Source organism: Falco cherrug, chromosome 8 (assembly GCF_023634085.1).
Source record: "Falco cherrug isolate bFalChe1 chromosome 8, bFalChe1.pri, whole genome shotgun sequence".
Classification (NCBI taxonomy): Eukaryota; Metazoa; Chordata; class Aves; order Falconiformes; family Falconidae; genus Falco; species Falco cherrug.
In genome coordinates this window covers 36708900-36727788 of record NC_073704.1, presented here as the reverse complement: position 1 = coordinate 36727788, position 18889 = coordinate 36708900, and the positions used below count along the sequence as shown (strand labels likewise).

The 18889-nt window shown below is 42.9% G+C and overlaps 1 protein-coding gene across 1 annotated transcript in view; it reads right to left on the bottom strand.

The window, feature by feature from the left end:
* Positions 1-18889, bottom strand: part of THSD7B (thrombospondin type 1 domain containing 7B) — a 270043-nt gene that overhangs the window by 79707 nt on the left and 171447 nt on the right. Inside the window, exon 15 of the mRNA XM_005433182.4 lies at positions 1465-1643. Coding sequence (XP_005433239.2) covers positions 1465-1643 — 179 coding nt within the window. The remainder of the gene's footprint in view (positions 1-1464; positions 1644-18889) is intronic.

Sequence of the window (18889 nt, the reverse complement as noted above, 5' to 3'; positions counted from 1 at the left end):
AATGAATTCAAGAGGTTTTTGATCAAAATGTGTGTTCCCAGTAAAGAGGCAAAAAGCAGCAGCCACATTTATATTAATACCAGCCATGGCACTTCACAAGCACCGGGCACCGATAAACCATACAAAGACATAATTTCCAAGTTTAAATAATTTCTTTCCTTTAATATCTTCTGAAAGGCTTTTGAAATTAGCAAATCTAATGTGTGTGGGAATAGGCAACACTTTATAGCAGTAAGTTTACTTTTAATGGAAGTAGTCTGCTGTATCTATGGGTAACAAACCTCACTATCTTTTCATTACAAAGGAGCTTATTGTTACCTTACAATTTACTGTGGGATTTCATTTTTCCTTGCCTCTTTGGTGATCTGTCTGATCTATTAAGAAAAGCACTGAGGTATGGACAACATACACTTGATTGCAGTTTTATATTTTTGTAGTCCCTGCTGCTTCTGTTAGACTACTGCCTATGAATTTCAAATAGTAATAAGGAAAAGCAACAACAACAAAAAAAGTATTTACCATGCTTCTCACAGGAAAAAAAAAAACCTGTGAAGAAAATGAGGCAAGTTCAGAATCAGGTGTTAGAAGTGGTGCTGTATCCTGGGACATGACTGCTGCAGCAACGGTTGCACAGAAAAACAATGGGATCCACCAGCTCCAGCACCTACAAGCCACTACACAAACCAATGTTCATATGAATACTATTAAAATACTTCTACACACACCACGCATATATTTTATCTATCTATCTATATATTCATAACGTTTACACAAAGCCCCTTAGCATGACTGTTTCTGTCCTATTAACTAATTTTCATGGTTGAGTCTGAAATAAAGGACAGGCAAAACTAAACTACTTCATCAGTGTTAATTAGTGTTGAGAACTAATCAGCAAACGTAGGCAATCACTATTAGTTTTGCAGAAATGCATACAGCATTAAGTAGCATTTAAAGAAAAGCTGATCTTTTTTTAAGAGTAGCAATTTAGAGATTACTTTCCTCTGATGGGATGCTTCAATACTGAATATACGGAGATTAATGTTCAAGTGAACTTGTGTCAAAGGGAAATGTTGCTAAAAATAGCAATATATATTTAACAATTGTTTCTGCAGCAACCATAGTCTTGTAGAGAATTCAAAAGTTTTAAAATAACCATGACATCTGAGCTCTCTGATGCCTACACACTGTCCAGGTAGGATTATTTGTCCATGGCTTCCTGCACTCTGGGAGATAAAAATTTCTTTATATAAGGAATACGGTGTTTCAGGTCAAAACCTGCTGTTACATGAGCAGCTCCTCCTCAATTCTCAAGAAATCTGAGGATTGCCTACAAAATCTGACACAATGTGTGGTCCCAGAGAGAACTCATATTTTTGATTTCTTCACCAGCACAGTACCTTTTGATCACAATTAAAAGTACAGTAAGCACAGAGAGATTTCTGTTGGCTCGTTAACGCCGCTCACCTGATTCTTGAGATCCAGCTTTGGGCAGGGACGACCTCCATTGTAAGGCTTCTCCTTAAGCCACTTGGATCGGACTTTCACCCCCGGTCCACAAGAAGAGCTGCAAGGGGACCAACTGGACCAATCGCTTAATTTGCAATCAAACGGGCAAGGGACCGTGCAAGTTTCTTCAATGTAACCTAAACCAAAAATTTAAGAAAGGTTTTAACCACCACAACTAATAAACCCTGATCCTCTGATGTCTCACTGCAATGTGTAACCAACAGAAAATAAGAATTTCTTAAAGAGAAGACATTTGGCAGCCTTCCCAACATGAGATTATGGTCTTATTTGTAAAGAACAGCAGTGATGAAAACTAATTTCTACTTGGTTTAGTCCAATGAAGGCTGCAATAAAACTGACTGACGGGATGGACACACACTGGCAAAAGTAGCAGCGCTTAGTGACATGGTTTAGTGACAGACTTCACAGTTCTGGGTTAATGGTTGGACTTTATGATTGCAAAGGTCTTTTCCAACCTAAATGATTCTATAATTCTATATGATTCTATGATGCTGGTGGCCACCAACAGGTGGTGATTACCTTCCCTATGAGGTTGTGGCCATAATAAATTCTGGAGAACTGAGTGTACGGACCAATGTTGAACTCCTTCAGTATTATGCTAGCTAGCTCCCGTGCTGGCACAGGCTCTCGACCCAGCAGACAGAACCAGATGACAGTGGAGGCACCAGAGCTGTGCTCCTGGAAGCTCCCACAATATGTGAGGGACATGCCTGCAGCCTGCTAGCTGGAGCAGTGTCGGATTCATTCCTGAGGGAAGCAGACAAAACGTGCTTCCCACTTCTTTCTGGTAGCTCTCTTTATCCATCTCTCCAACTGTTTTGCTTGTTCTGGGTTTCATAAATGGCATTTTAAAGCTTTGCTTTCACCTTAACCTGGCTTGACATAAAAATCCTCCCAAGATCATCACCTCTGGAAATCAGAATACCAGACATCTACAGCACCAACACCTTGCTGAATTAAAATCTAACAGGGTTTCTCAGGCAAAAAACAAGGTTCCTCCATAGAGGCACAACCTCACAGCTGGTTTAGGAGCTGGCATATGGGAAGAAAGATTTTGCAGAGTTCAGCACTGGCTGTGGAGCTCCTGGTCTGAAGAGAGGCAGTGGAGGGTGGCCAAACCCTCGAGGTGGCCAAACCCTCGAGGTCTCCAGGGGATTACTGGCACCAATCTCAGGTCGGCAGTGTGGAATAGCTCCTGCACTTTCCTGCTTACCGTGGTGCATTCATTCTCCTCGAATTTCTATTATCTGCTTGTCATGTCTGTATGTACTATGTCAATTTAAACAAAAAAAGAGATTTCATGTTAGACCCTGGAAGTTAATGGCTGCTAAGACCAGACTTTATTACAGGTGGCTTCGACCTTCTGACAGCTCTGGCAATGACAGTCATGGAAATAACCGAATTTCACCCCTACCTTATTTCTGATGTTTCTCATTTTTATGCCCCTTCTGTTTGGTTTTCATCACACTAACACTCCCTTTATATTCCTTACCTACAGAATACCAAATTAGCTCATTCAATTACTCTTTTATGAAGGGTTTCCCCACTCTATCAAAGTGACAGTCACTGCAGCAAGCAGAAAATAAAAACAAACAACAAAATCCAGAAAAACCCAACCCAGAAGCAGCTGCCCTCTAATACCCCCGATAACAGCCCCAAACAACCAGGAAACACCGAGGATGAGGCACAGAGATTATTCTGGCCGGGAGCTGGATTTACCAGCTCTGCCAGGGCCAAACCCACTGCTGACTCCAAAGCAGGATTGCACTACATCCTGAGCACCGACCCTCAGCAGCAATGAACTGCCTCCCTCCTGCCTTCATGCCGAAGTCACTGTCAAGAAAGGTTTCAGACTTATTTAGGCATCCCCCACCAGAAAATATCCTCCTTCTAGACGCACAAGAAATATTGATGTTGTTTTTGTACACAGGACCTTAAAATATGCTAGAAACAACAGCAGTTCCCTCCTTCAGTTCAATGATTCTCTATTTTTTCTCTCTCCTTCGTGATGGCACTGTTCCCTCTTCCTTTATGGCGGCCACCCCGTAGTCTGACAGCTGCAATCATTTCCCCAGTAACTCATGCTGTAACTCTTCCCTAAAGCTGCAGACCTGTCCTCATACGGTACGCTCTGGTTTTCTTTGCCACCTCTTATCTCCGTGCAGTGCCATTTCACTTGCAGCTCCAAAGCCACTGGAATTTGGTATCTTAATTATTTCCAACCCAATCCATTACAGTGGTGTTCACATGTTTGAGGTATTTCAACTTTGCATATTTTGTATTCTCATCTAGCTGAGATTACACCCATGCACATACATATACAAATATTTCCAAAATAGACTAGCTTTTTTTCCCTAAATGAAGCTCCCAAATATATATCCCACTAATATTCTATTCCACCTGCTTAGGTTGCCACTCAAAGTAACTCATAATACATTATGATAAGTAAAAGAGATTTCCACATGATAGATTTATGAGAAGCATTTCTTAGGCAGTTCTCCAAAGAGTTCTGTTCCACCACCGTATGAAATATCATTTTTCCTTGGGCTGTGTGACAGCCTAGGTAATTAACTCTCAACAGAAACAAAGAAAGTTCCTTGTTTCAAAGTAGGATTAGACAGAGGGGTTATCAACTTATCAGTGAAGGCAAAATGGGCTAAGCCTTTTGGCAGTTCAAGACCTACCTCTATAATAAAAAGAAATAGAAGATAAAGAAAGAAATATAATAAATATAAAAAAAGAAATATAAGGAAGAGGAAGGAAAAGTTATAATAAACAAAACTAAAGAAAGCTATTGTATTCAATCCCGAGGAAGTGCTGTGGGAATCCCTAGCGAATCACAGAATTCCTAAAGACATCCTGTTGCTAAGAGGGCAGCTCATTACTTTCTGGGTTTCCTCACCCATATTTCCGAATTACATTAAGCATAAACAAATAATGGCCAGCTAATAGAGCATTAAATTACCATACTCCCCAGAGGAAGCCAGTTCTCCATACTGAACAATGCTACAGAATCATAAGTTTCAAGCTCTTCTCACAGTCTGTCATTATTTCTTCTATCAATCACTTGAGGTTAATCTTATGCCAAGATACCCACAGATCAAAGACTTTATGCAACAAAAATTTTACTCCCAAAGTCTTTATGTGATGTGTCCTCTCAGCTCAGATGACAATGCCTTTATGGCTATCTTTTTATGAGAAACGAGTAAAAAATATTGTACTCAGCCCATCCACTGCCTATGAGAACAGGATATTTTTTTTTTCTCTGTAGAAGCCAAGCAATGGTTTGTCATTGTCAGGGAGCTGCAAAGACTTCAGTTTGGATACCCACAATAATCCTAATGTTGGCATTCCTAGAAAATTCCTAGAAAACAAAAACAAAAAGGGGAGATATGCTATTAAAACAACCTATTAATAAATAATTATATGTTCAGGCTCTTATCCAGAGAAACACTTCCATAAGGGAATACGAATAAAGGAAATGGCATAAACACATTCGTGAGTTATTGTTGCTCAGTTTGAGGAGACTAACTCAAGGCTGAGTTTATGAAGCTGGTTTTGTCAGTATCATCCTTAAACATCTTACTCATCCACTGCATTCCCCATTTTTCTCTCCTCTGCAGAACCTGATACCAAAAATTAGTTAAGTTTCCAAGACCTTCTATAGAAAAACATGTCCTTTTCTCCCCAGTCCTGCTCAACCTGCTTTCCATATGTTCTTATATTATTTCTTGAAGCTTCCTTCAACTTCTTTGTTTATTCCCCAGAATCTCAAAAACCATTAAAATAAAGATCATTTAATTTAGAAACAACAGATGACAACCTCTATTCTATCTGAGCCAACAGCAGGCTCCTGAACTCTGCTGAGCTGGAGCTGCACACACAGATGTCGCAGGAGGTAGTGACAGAAACACCAATGTACAGGATATTTAAGTAAGCACTTTGAAACACACTGCTGGGAATAGCCTGAACTGGCAGGAAAAATTGAACTGGTGGATCAAATAAACCTTTTCTTTGTTTAAGTGCTATTGTTTTACTACTGAGACACTGTCAACATAATGAGGTGAACAAATGCATTTACGTAGGCTGCACAGCTCATTTTACTATTATTTATTCATTAAGAACAATGTGCTTGTTGCTCTACAAGCCACAAATGGAGGCTCTTCCCTAAAAAAAGCTCCCACAGATTACACAGGATGTAGCGGGAAGGCTCAAACACATGATCTCGCAACCATTACTTGTCTCATCTCTTCTATGCAGCCTAAGAGACAAAGCAATCGCAGGTGGATGAATAAAGCGAGGACGATGGTCTGGTGGGTGTCAGAGGTCAAGGCTCAAATACATGGTGTAAAAACTGTTATTGTCTCATTTTTGCTGTACAACCCAAAAGAACCAAGGCAATAGGAGGCAGCTGGATGATGGGCTGGTGGGTGTCAGCAGTGCAGAAGCACAAAGAGGCTGCGGATTGCACTGCAGTGCCAGAGGGAGGTTTGCAGCAGCACAGTTTCTTTCCCACCTACAAGATGCCACAGATACCACACCAGCACAGCCAAGCAAGGGGTGGCAGTGTCCTTCCATGTCCCCCTCTATCTGCACAAATGGGTCGTGGTAGGAGAAGCAGATGATTAGTAGGTTTACAAGCTAACGTAAGACACTGGCATCCACCTGATTGTTGCACCTCCAAATGATAAATTTGCTGTGGGTGTAAGGTCTGCACACAGCGTTAAACAACACTGCCAACAGGATTCCAAGAGGCTGACTTAAAAGTGATTTGAAAATAAACATTTCTCCAGCAGCTTTGAAAACAGATGCACTTCTAATTGAATTGTCTTTAAACTCATTTGTATCCTCTCTAACATATTTCATCATTTCAATTAACAAACTTCTAGCAGTTCTACCCTTGTCAGTAAACCTTGAGGTGCTTCATAAAACTCAAGGTCATTACTATGAGAGGGACAATTCTGTGCATCAGTGCCACTGCCACTGGTAGTAACAGCACTAATTTCCCTCGGATTCTGTAGGATAAAAGTGATCACCCTTTAACAAACAAGGGAGCAGCAGACTGGACAGTAATACACAAGAAATATTTCTAATTACACAGACCAAAGGTAGAGGGAAAAAATTGATTCATTTTGCAATTAGTATTTACATTCATTTGGTTACTGAGTGTGAAATATGTAGAATAACACCAGTAAATCCATGTGGTGCTAAAAGTCTAACAGCTAAAGACTTTATGAAGGAGACCTGGTGGACCATGGCACTCAGTGGGCCACATTCTGCTCCCTGAAGCTTCATTATTCTCCTACAAAGCACACCTCATGTTTTAACTCGGGTCAAAACTCAGCATCGAACACAGACTGCAGCTAAGAGACTAACTCTAGCAACTGGTCATAGCTCTATGACTGCTTTCCCAGAGAGCCACGGATAAGGCAGCCACCAGCCACGGGCCACGGCATGACCAAAGGCTCCAGAAGATTGTGAGCTACAAGGGAGCACCTCATCCTAAGCAATCCAGGTCCAAACAATTAAATCCTCCTTCAGGGGAGAACATTAACTGAAAGAAACTAAGCAGAATAAGTCTGGGAGTCTTAAAGTTAATAACAACTTCAGCTGCATCTGAAAAGGATGCAATATTGCCATGGAACAAATGTTTAATATTTTTTATACATATATTTATATATACACAAGGATTTGAGAGATTTTATGCATTATTAGTTTGCTAGCTGGGAAATTTAAGAGATAATCTAATGAATACATTCACTAAATGCACAACCAAAAAACACAGCAAAAATAACACTCGTATCAAATGTTTTGCAAAGCTCAAATAACGGAACCTTAGCTAATTCATTCCCACTTGCTCTCCTCAACAAAGAGGCACATGCTCTCATTATCTCTTGGCAGACTGATTATAGATTCTAAACAGACCAGAGAGGACTTGTAAAAAATGTTGCTAAGTTTAACTCAACATTATTGTTATTGAAATTCATCCAAAGGTTGGTTTTATTGCTCAATTTCACAGTCTCTATAAATCCCGATGAAGCAGTTGGGTCAATGCTGACTTCGCATTATGATTCCTAATTTCTTTTGATTTTGCATTACAGTTTTCTTCCTTAAGAACCTGCAAGCTCACCTTATGAGTTACATATGAATCATAACTCTTGATACATTTAATCTTTTAACTAAATAAAGAAATCTCCATTAATTAGCACATTCCTTGTAACAGATTGCAGAACAAGCTCAGAACTCTTCTGTGGCCTTCTGAGGGCAAATACATAGGACTTCACAGGGCACATTCATCACACAGGAAACTTTCGATGAAGACGGGCAAAAATTCACTGCACAAATCTGTCTGGGCTCCAAAACCAGCTGTGGAAATAACTCCCTCTCCTCCTGGGGCTGCTCCCCCACAGTGAAGGGCTGGGCCGGCTGCTTGGGAGCCCTGACGTCTTATGGAAGTCCTTACTCAAATAAAAAATGATGCACTGAGATCAACAGCAAGTTAGGGTAGGGTAGCTCAGCTGTGGTTTTATATATACTTTGCTCATCACCCTGCCACTGGCAAAATCATCTGCTTTGTCCATACAAAATTGAGTAGCTTCTTTTTTTTTATCAGTGCTGTCATCCTCTCTATATCAGGAAAGAAAATTTTCCCACTGCACTTCGTTACGAATTCTTTAGCATATGTATTTTTAGGCTACTTGATAAAAAAAGCACATTTTAAAAATAAATCTGAGCTTGTGATTATTTTTTATTATTATTATGAGATCTATATAATAAAACAAGGCTTTTTTTTTTAAAGGCTGAACACACTTCCACAGTACATCACAAAGACAAAATTAAATTGTCCACAGATTGTCATATTCCCCTCTTTCTCCTACATCTGACTTCTCTCAGAGGCCCAATTGCACAGGAGCTCCAAAAATAGATGTGCATCACACGGTGCTCTGAAAATCAATATAGACTTGGGCAATTTGGACTAGGCGGGAAGCATCTTCCAGAGCCAAGGGTCCATCACTGGGAGAAAGCTGCCACCACATGTCACCAAAAATATCTGCCCCCATCAGTAGATCATATATGGCCTGAAGGTCAATGGTTTCAGGCTCTGCTGGAGCACAGTAAGAAACTCAATTTCTGAGTCTGGGGCCCTCCACAGAGAGCATCTTTCTGCCAGTTTCTAAACATATGACGTTAGGCAATGTCAACACAATATGCCACCTCATTTCAGCTGCCAAGCTGTGACCCCAAGACACAAACCAGCCTCATTTACACAACTTCCCTCGGACAACAACAACAAAACTTCCATTTTACAGAATGGGAAACACTGATGTATTTCCTTGCATCCTAATAATTAGCATGTATCATGTATTATAATACTGCTCTTATTTCAGACAAAATAAACCACCAGATGACTCTGCAGAAGAAAGGAACACAAAACAATTAGATTCATGTATAATTAATATTACCAAGAAGACTCATAAGAACAGGAAAAAAATTTTTTCTTTTGTTTCTTTTCTTTAAATCTCCATTCCTGGTACTTTAATTTACCAAGTCGAGCAGCATTACCACGTGTAAGGGCCTCTGTTCAAGAGCAGGTCACACAGGCACTGAAAAGGCAGGGAGAAGCTTCAGAGCCCACAGTGACCTCAGCAGCCTCCCTCCCCACCATCACGGGAGAGCGAGTGACACAGTGACCTCTCAGATCAATACCCTTAAATCAATACACTGCCTCAATTCCTTCTCGTCTCATCGACACTAAATGAGATGCCTAACTACAGGCTTTAATTATACCGGCGCTGTTTCAAAGATGCCACTAACCATTATCAGCATTAGGAAGATCTGTGAGCACTTTCCCAAATGGCAGGTAGCTGCCACGAGGTCCAGCCTGCTCAGGTAAGGAGTTCTCTCCTGCTATTAGAGGTCACCTTGCTGCAGAAGCAGGGATGCAAAGGCATCTGACCTTCTTAAATAAAGCTGCACTATAAAAAAACATCTGATGGAAACAGGATGTTAAGGCAGGGAATAGTCCTGGTTTTCCACAGCTTAGGCACAGGGAGAGCAGCACAACTCATTTAGATGATAGAAAACTTTGAGATGGAAATAGGACATTTTTGTGACGTTAGCAGGCCCCAGAACAGTGTACCAATGTACTGAATTCCTGATAGACGTTTGTATCAATGTGGCAGCGTGACTTTGAGCACTCTGGTTGTGTAGTTCAATCTCCTCTGCTGGAGGACTCCAATGAACTCAGACAGAAGCAAAAATCAATGCAATCTTGTTAAATAACATGATTTTTAATGGTCAATCTTATCAAATACAAATGAGATCCAAGATTTCACAGAGGGAATCTCTGTCTATATTGTGGGATATTAGAAGTTTTGCAAATCAGGCTCTCAGTAATTTAATTTACACCATCCTTGTTTGGAAACCTTGGAGGACAGAGAGAATTCAAAGTATATCTCAGACCCAGGAACAGACCAAGCTGAGATGAATTCTCAGTTACTCACCATTATGATAATCCTCAGAGCAGACAGAGCTGGTTTAATTTTATCCACGTTTCCTAATTCAGACTCATTTCCTCAAATTTTCTAAATTCTGCTGTTGCTATGTCTCTGAGTTGGTCTCCCGAACTCTTTGATCAAGCAGACTGCATCAAGCACGTAAACTATATTCACTACACGCCCATCTCCCCCTGTCACGCTAACTCTATCACTGTATGCAGTGCTCCAGCAAACCTACTGCTGCTCAGGCAAGTACAGCTCATTTTATTCAGACACTGGCCTATGTGCAAAACCTGGATTTTTTCTTTTTGTAGGACTCTTGTTCCATATAAGAAGAAACACATGATGTTGCTTCTGGATATTCAGAATATGTCAGATGTGAAACCCTTCAACTCTCACTAAAATCCACTAAAACAGCTACTATGTCCAGCTGCCACAGGGCTCCTCACCAGTGGTAAAGACATGAAACTATGACCTTCCACTTAAAAATTATTTGTCATCCATTTATTTGCCTGAAAGTCCTGCTAACCAGAGCCATATAAAAGGCAATCAGGTTAAAAAACAACGCAAAATAACCCACATAAGACATGAGAGGAATCCTATGAACTACTGCCAGTACCTAGTGTGCCACTTCCCAGTACACCTGCACATCTCAAAGGGATCATGAAGTTCTCCATGAGCAGGAAAAGAGGTCTTAACACTGGAGTACATAATTCATGAAAAGGCTTAGGGTAAAACGGTATTTCTTCATACTTCCAACATAACATATTAAAAAGAATGACATAGGGAGAGAAAAATGTTAATTCTAAATCTATCTTTGTATGGTAACATTTTATTAGAGCCTTGCTTCGTAACAGGCTTTATCTGTGAAAAATGTGTTATTAAGGCCGAAGAGATGGGCTACATTTTAGAGATGCTCTCATTGTAGCCTACTGCAGCAATCGGGGCAGTAGATGGCCCAGTGCATTAACTTGCTATCAAAGCTCTCCTAAACCTCTGATAGACTACTTCTACACCGAGTTACTATTTCTACACTAAAAACATTCCCAGCTCCCATGGAAAAGCTTTAATCAACCTGTCAAAACCAGAGAAAAACTGACTGAGGCTAATAATAGAAACAAAAGGCATGGATGAGAGCAAGGGTGGGGAGAGGTGGTCCGGCAAGTGGAGGCTGACGGTAATCGTTAAACACAAAAAAAACTGTTTGAGGTTAGTAAAAAATCACTCCTTCGCATAGTCTGGTACTGCCGCCTCTTCAAAAGGGTCATTTTATGTAATGCAGCAAAAAACATAAAAAAAATTTGGGCAAAAAGACATGCTATAAAAGATCGGTATTTAGAGCCAAGGAGTAAGAACAGACTATGACTAAATGCATCACCTACAGAGCATGCTGCTCAAATAGCTAATCCTCTAAATATTTCCTCATAAGATGCATGTTTGCTTTCTGTAAGAATATAAAGATCTAGAAGAATGTGCATTTCTACGTACTAATGTCTCAAAGGAAGCCTTACCTTGCTTTAAACAAACTTATAGACATTCAAAAGTAACTTTTTTGATGGCTGTTTACCTTTGATTATGTTGCCAGAAAACACAGAGAACAGCAATATCCGAACGGTTGTCTTGCGATCCAATTTAATTTGAGAGGACTTTTAAAATCCAGGAAGGGAACTGTGGCCAAATTGTCTTATGGCAAACAGATTTGGGAAAAAAAAGGAAAGGACAAGATAGGGAATAAATCAATGTTCTTTGAGCATTGTTATGAGACCAATATGTAAAAATCCTGTAGTCAAACAAGAAATGGAGGGCAGGTCATTTACAGGCTCTGTTTCTCGGCTTACAGCTCCCCTGGCACCTACAGCTGTAATTAAGAGCATCACCACACAGCCAAGGAGATGTATAGAAAAGTGGGAGAGAGGTCCAGAGGAGAACCCAGCCAGGATTTCAGGGCTAAATTTAGAAGCTATTTAGCTCTGAGACAGCAGAAAACTAGTCAAAGGTGACAGCGATGAGGCTTTGACGAGTTCTGAAGGGGGGACATGAGGGTAGGACAGCCTCGCCTGCAGCTGGCAACCAGCCACCCACAATCCAAACCCAACCTTAATTCCCTTGCCAAGGGATGGGAGAGGCAGAAAATAAGGTGAATTTTTAGTTGAACTTTTTTCGTCAAGCACTCCTTGAAAAGCTTTGCTCTGGTAAGTAATTCTAGGACATAATTTTTCTGTAATAAAAAGGCTACAGAGGGATATTATGCTGGTTTTAGCTGGAATAGAGTTAATTTTCTTCATAGCAGCTCGTACGGGGCTCTGTTTTGGATTTCTGCTGTTAAGTGCTGGTAATCCAGGGCTGTTCCGTTCCTGCTGAGCAGCGCTCACCCAGAGCCCAGGGCTTTTCTGCCCCTCACCCACCCCACCAGCGAGGGGGCTGGGGCTGCACAGGGAGCTGGGAGGGGACACAGCCGGGACAGCTGACCCCAGCTGACCCAAGGGACATCCCATCCCAGACGGCATCGGGGTCAGCATATACAGCTGGGGGAAGGAGGAGGGGGATGTTCAGAGTGGTGGTGTTTGTCTTCCCCAGTAACGGAGCTCTGCTTTCCCAGGGATGGCTGGGAAGCGGTGAATGAATTCCTTGGTTTACTTTGCTTGCACATGCAGCTTTTGCTTTACTTATTAAACTGTTTTTATCTCAACACACAAGTTTTTTTCACTTTTACTCTTCTGATTGTCTCCCTCATCCCACTGAGGGGGAGTGAACAAGCAGCTGCCTGGGCTGAGTTGCTGGCTGGAGTTAAACCACAACAGATACACCAGAGATATGCAGGGGAAACCAAAGAAAAAAACAAGAGTATCACAATATTTAATTAAACCAAAATGCTAAAAGAAGGGTGGAAGAATCTGAACATAGGGTCTACATGTTATCATTAACTGCTGGTGCTAAGACCACCTACTACTCCCACACTTTTAGGGAGGAGGACGCATCCCGAGGCTGTCACGTGTGGGGTCTGGAGCTAGGAAGAGGACAGTCTAGGCAGGGTTGCCCATTTTTCTTGTAAAAGAAAAGAGCCTATCAAGAATGAGGCCTCCAAAAATGTGGCCTCATCCATATGAAGTTTGTAAGATGCTGTTTATGGAAGAAACCACTTAAAACTAAAACTAGTTGGATTCTGGAATTAATGGTTTGTGCTAAAAACTGAAATTTCAACACAAGATTTCACTTAGGCTAAGAATGAAATCAAATACTTGGGAATATTTTCAAAAACACAGGTGAAGCTTCTGTTCAGAAAAGTTTCTATTTCTGAAGATTTTTCAAGACAAAATCAGAGATTTCTGCAACAATTTTATTCTTCAAATAAAATCTGCCAGATATGGAAAAATGTATACTAAAGTAGTTGCTAGAATATAAATACTTTCAAAAGTAAACAGGCATTTATTCAACGTAGCTTTTTGAACTTTTTAACCAAAATTGTTACCTTGTAGGAAAGGTAAGTTTGCTATAAATCCAGAATAGACTTGGCTCACATTTCTTTAGCCTACTAAGCTCTCCTTGTAATTTTTTTTGAGCTACACAAATATCATCTTGCAGAACAATTATTAAAATCTAGTGATTAAAAGCTACCTGAAAATAGCTCATTTTCTCCTAAAATGGCAGTACAGGGATTCACATGCCACAGGGTTTCAGCTCGTCATGGTGTTAACTCACAGGTAGGTCATGCAATGCCTATCAAGCTAGTGGCCAGGATTTTCGCAGAAGAGAGCACAAACCCCAGAGGAACAGCCCGGAAGAAATACTGCACTACTCTGGGCTGACCTTTCAGAAAAACTTCATGGGACTTGACACTACCTTATTTTCAGCTGTAAGAGTTGAAATTCCTGATCCATGACCTTTGCATACTGTCCTAAATTTCTCAACACTGGGGACAGGGCTGAGCAGGACAGAAGCAGCACTGTCACTGCTGGCACAGGCTGCCCTGATGTGCCTGGGAGCAGGGAAAATAGCCCCACCAACCACAAAACCAATGAGTTTTCACATCACCAAAATTTTTAACTCCTCCTGGTGCATCTGTTTGCTAATCCCACCTGTTCAGGATAAAAGCTGACATTTTCAAGGAGTGACCTTGCCGGCAGCATTCCCAGGAGCACTGTTATGTCAGCCTGATAGGGAGGAACAAAGTGACACCCTTACATCACCAGGTGCCAGGGAACCCTGTGAGCAAACCCAGTCTTCTTTGATTTGTCCACCCACAACTAAACCACATACAACAGAACAGCCCACTGTTGAGAATAAGGATGTATATGAGCATCCCTGCTGTGCTCTTCATAAATTTAGAGATAATTAAAGCTTTTTAAGGTGACTGTAGGTCGAAGCTAACCGCTCTGTGATTTAAAGCCAAGATCTATTTGTCTGTTGTGTCTTTCTTCCAGGTTCCTGTTGTTGTAAGCACAGTAGAATTTGAATAGTATAAGTTCTCTTCAAAAACTCCTGCTTTCCATAAATTGCCCATTGAATCAAAAGCAGAACCTCTGTGCAAGAAATCTCCAGCCTTTGATTTGGAACAGATGAGGCACCCTATGTTCCTCTAAGATTAAAAAAAAAACACCTCTTGGCATACCACACAAGAAAGAGGCACAAAAGAACTACATGAAATAATTGAAAACAAAGGAGGTGGAAATTAAAAATTAGTACAAGAAACTCAGCTGACAGATTGAGAAGTGGATGAACTGAAATTAAGAGGACAATTTGATGTCCAAAGAGGATGTTCCAAACACCAGCCAGAGAATGGAGACCCTCTGGACGAGCGGTGAGCTGAAAGCAATATAAGCCAGTCTTCTAATGGGAAGGCAAATTGAGGAAAACTATCAATTACATTTTTGTAACGTAATTAGTTACATCTATCCATAATTTCATACATGCATTTCCAAATTAAAGGAAGAAAAAGGAGAGTAAACCAAATCCAGGGAAATGGAATTAGCTCAATTGGGAAAATGCAGGTCACTTATTTCTTGAGCTAATTGAATGGGTCATCCAAGGAAAATGATACCACCACTACAATAAAGCAGTAGACTAATCACAAAAGTCAGTCATGGAAAGCACTGTCCTACAAAAGAAAAGTTGAGGAAACAATGGGAAGTCAGAAGAGCTGAAAGAAATAACAAGAAATCAGTTACCCTCATACCTCTAAAAGCAAGAGCAACGCCTAGATATCACAGTGGTTGGCATTCAGTATAGAATCATATCACCAATGAATCATTTAGGTTGGAAAAGATCTTTCAGTTCAAGTCCAACCATTAACCTAACACTGCCAAGGCCACCACTAAACCGTGCCCCTGAACACCACATCTACGTGGTTTCTGAACACCTCCAGGGATGGGATTCCACCGCCTCCCCGGGCAGCCTGTCCCCGGGCTTGACCACCCTTTCGGGGAAGAAACTTTCCCCAGTCTCCAACCTCAACCTCCCCTGGGGCAACCCGAGGCCGGTCCCCCCTGCCCTGTGGCTCGTTCCCTGGGAGAAGAGCCCGACCCCCCCTGCCCACAGCCCCTGCCGGGCAGTCGAGGGGGCGATAAGGTCTCCCCTCAGCCTCCCCCTCTCCGGGCCAAACCCCCCCGGCTCCCCCAGCCGCTCCTCACAGCCTCGTGCCCCAGCCCCTTCCCCAGCCCCCTGCCCGGCTCTGGGCACGCTCCAGCCCCCCACGTCCCCCCCGCGCTGAGGGGCCCGCACCTGGCACAGGGGCCGAGGGGCGGCCGCGCCGGGGCCCAGCGCCGGGGCCATACTCCGCTGCACTCGGCGCCGCTCCTTGGGCTCAGCCGTCCGGCCGGTCTCGTACCCGACACAGAATGCACCCGCCCCAGCCACGGCAGCCGGTTCCTCCGGGAGATGCTGCGGGAGACCCTGGCAAAGGCTTTACGAAGGCCCAGGCACAGCCCCCAGCCCCTCCCGCGCCCGCTGAGGGACTCTCCCTGTCACAGGAGGAGATCGGGGTCCCCGGCAGGACCTGCCTTCCATAACCCCGCGCCGGCTGGGCCGGATCCCCCGGCTGTCCCGCACGTGCCGCGGGATGGCACTCGGGGGGCTCTGCCCCGGCACCTGCCCCGGCACCGAGGTCAGGCTGACAGGCCTGCAGCTCCCCGGATCCCCCCTCCCGCCGGTGGGGTCACCCTGGCTGACCCCCAGCCTGCCGGGACCCCCCGGTGAGCCAGGGCTGCTGGTAAATGGCTGGCAGCGGCGGGGTGAGCGCTCACCCAGCTCCCTCAGCACCCTCGGGTGGGTCCCATCCGGCCCCACAGGCCTGTGTGTGTCTGAGGGGTGCAGCCGGTCGCTGGCCATTTCCCCTGGGGTTATGGGGGCTTCATCCTGCTCCCCGTCCCTGCCTTCCAGCGCAGGGGGCTGAGTGCCCTGAGGGTAACTGGTCTCGCTATAAAAGACTGAGGAAAGAAAACACCGAGTGCCTCAGTCTTTTCCTCATCCTTTGTGGCAATATTCCCCACCACTTCCAACAGAGGATGCAGATTATCCTTGGTCCTTCTTGTTTCTAATTTATTTGTAAAACCACTTTTTGTTACTTTTTATGGCAGTGGCCAGCCTGAGCTCTAGCTGGGTTTTCATCTCTCTAATCTTAGCCCTGCATAACCTTGTAGTATCCTTATAGCCCTCCAGCGTTGCCTGCCCCTTCTTCCAAAGGACATAAACTCTCCTTTTGCCCCCAGTTCCAGCCAAAGCTCTGTTCAGCCAGGCCGGTCTTCTTCCCTGCTGGCTCATCTTCTGGCACATGGGGACACCCTGCTCTGATGCCTTCAAGATTTCCTTCCTGAAGAATATCCAGCCTTCCTGGACCCCTTGGCCCTTCAGAACTATCTCCCAAGGGACCCTGTCAAGCAAATATACAAGGCAATGGCTTAATTAGCCATAAATATGGTCAGCTAGCAAATGTCAAAAGGTCGCCTGATACCAATTGTGAACAAGACAAACTGAGCTGCTTAAAAAAACCTGTCATGAATAATTTCTCAGGGCTTAGCAATTCTGCATGCCTCTGTAATTTGCTCTTCTCTATTATGGTTGAATAACATTCTGCTAATTATTAATTGGATAATGATTTGTTTCTACCACTAATTCAATAATGTGTTCAGAAGTGCATTTTGAAAGCTCCCGGCTCTAGAGACCGTAAATAAAGGTTGCTCTAGTTGGAAGGCAGGTCCCAAGTGATGGAAGTGCAGCCTACGGAGCTTTCTTCCCACTTTTGAGCACTCTACAGCTGAAGTCCCCAAAATAGCCGTGTCCTCTGGAGACCAAGGCAATGCTGCTTTCCCACTTGCCTTACAGGAAACAGATGATGTTCAACACTGGGTAGTAATTAGGAGCTTATACACCCTGGGTATTAAACAGGGGTCTGGCTGGAGATTAATAGTTCACCCTTAGGGAAACTCTTATGGGGCATCCAGAAGGTAGAAACATGTTACCCCTCCTTTATATCCCACTTCCAAACCTGAAGGTCTTCAGAGGACTCTGTAAACACAGTGCAGGAGGAAGAGCATATGATAGTGCTCTCCTGTACAGTACTGACCACCCCTCTGGCCTCTGACAATGGGTCCTGTACCAACGCTGTGTTGCAATCATTTCTGCTCAGATAAAAAGCTGAAGACCAGAAAGCCAACAATAATCCCCCTTGAGCTACCACTCCCTACCACCTCCCTAAGATAAGCTGGACCATTAAAAATGCCACATAAATATCACAGACAGAAGACAAGCTTCAAGGTTATTCAGAAAAGCCCCACGCATAGACAGCCTCCTCTTTTAATAGTGATAAAAACACTGAGTTTTTCAAAAGAGAAAGTCACAGTACAGGCAAACCCACCTTTCAAAACCCAATGGCTCCCTTTTTGTAGAAGAAAAGGTAATGTTGTGGGAGAAAGGTATAGCATTCCTCCTTCATGGGCCACAGAGGCATAATCAATTGCTACAAAAGCATATTGTTGAAACACAAACCACGAAAAGCTGCTTTATGAATCCATGCAGCCAGCTGGAACAGCCATCAACAGCTGCGAGAGGAATTCACTCCACGACTGAATCACTTCATTAGAGTGGTTTTCTTTCCTTTTATTACACACGACTCAGGCTGCTGATCCTCATCCTGAAGACCCTCCACAGAGCACCCCCAATTCTTTCTCTGTTCCCTTATATACCCAGGAACATTAATGGTTCCCTCTGTATTGCTTAATCTCCTCCTGAGACATCATTTCTCCCTCTCTCATCATATAGCTCACCAGCAGTCTTCCAACGTACTGCATCACATTGTGCACTGTCCTGTTTTTGAGTGCAAGTCGGAGGCAGTATAGAGGTATAGGATTTGCCCCTAAGATTAGGACTTCTGTGAACTGATTTAGCATAATGATTGTGATGAACTACAAATCACGAAACAGTGAGAAAATATCCAGATGGAATGACATTTCCTGCTTGCTCTACTTATTCTGCTTTTTTTTCTGTGTGATATAGGCTACTTGATTATATGTGAAATGTAAGTGGACAGAAGCACAGCCCAGAACCCCAGCAAGCAGTGACACTGGAATACACACTGTTTATCAATTTGAGCTTGAGACTGGCACAAAACGGCAAGGAGGCAGCCACTGGTTGCTTAAGTCATGTGTACTTGTTCTGAGTGACTGCAGGTGACATCACAGGGGGGTTGCAATTAATACAATTATCTCAAGAAGATTCCTTATCTCTTCATTGAAAACAACTGTACGAACCTCCAAATGTACTGAAAAGGAATAAAAAACTCAAAACAAGTAAAAGCTGAAGTAGGAGATATCATCAAACAAAATGGCAATTGGAAGATAACTTCTATGCTTATGTTTTTATGGGATTTTCAG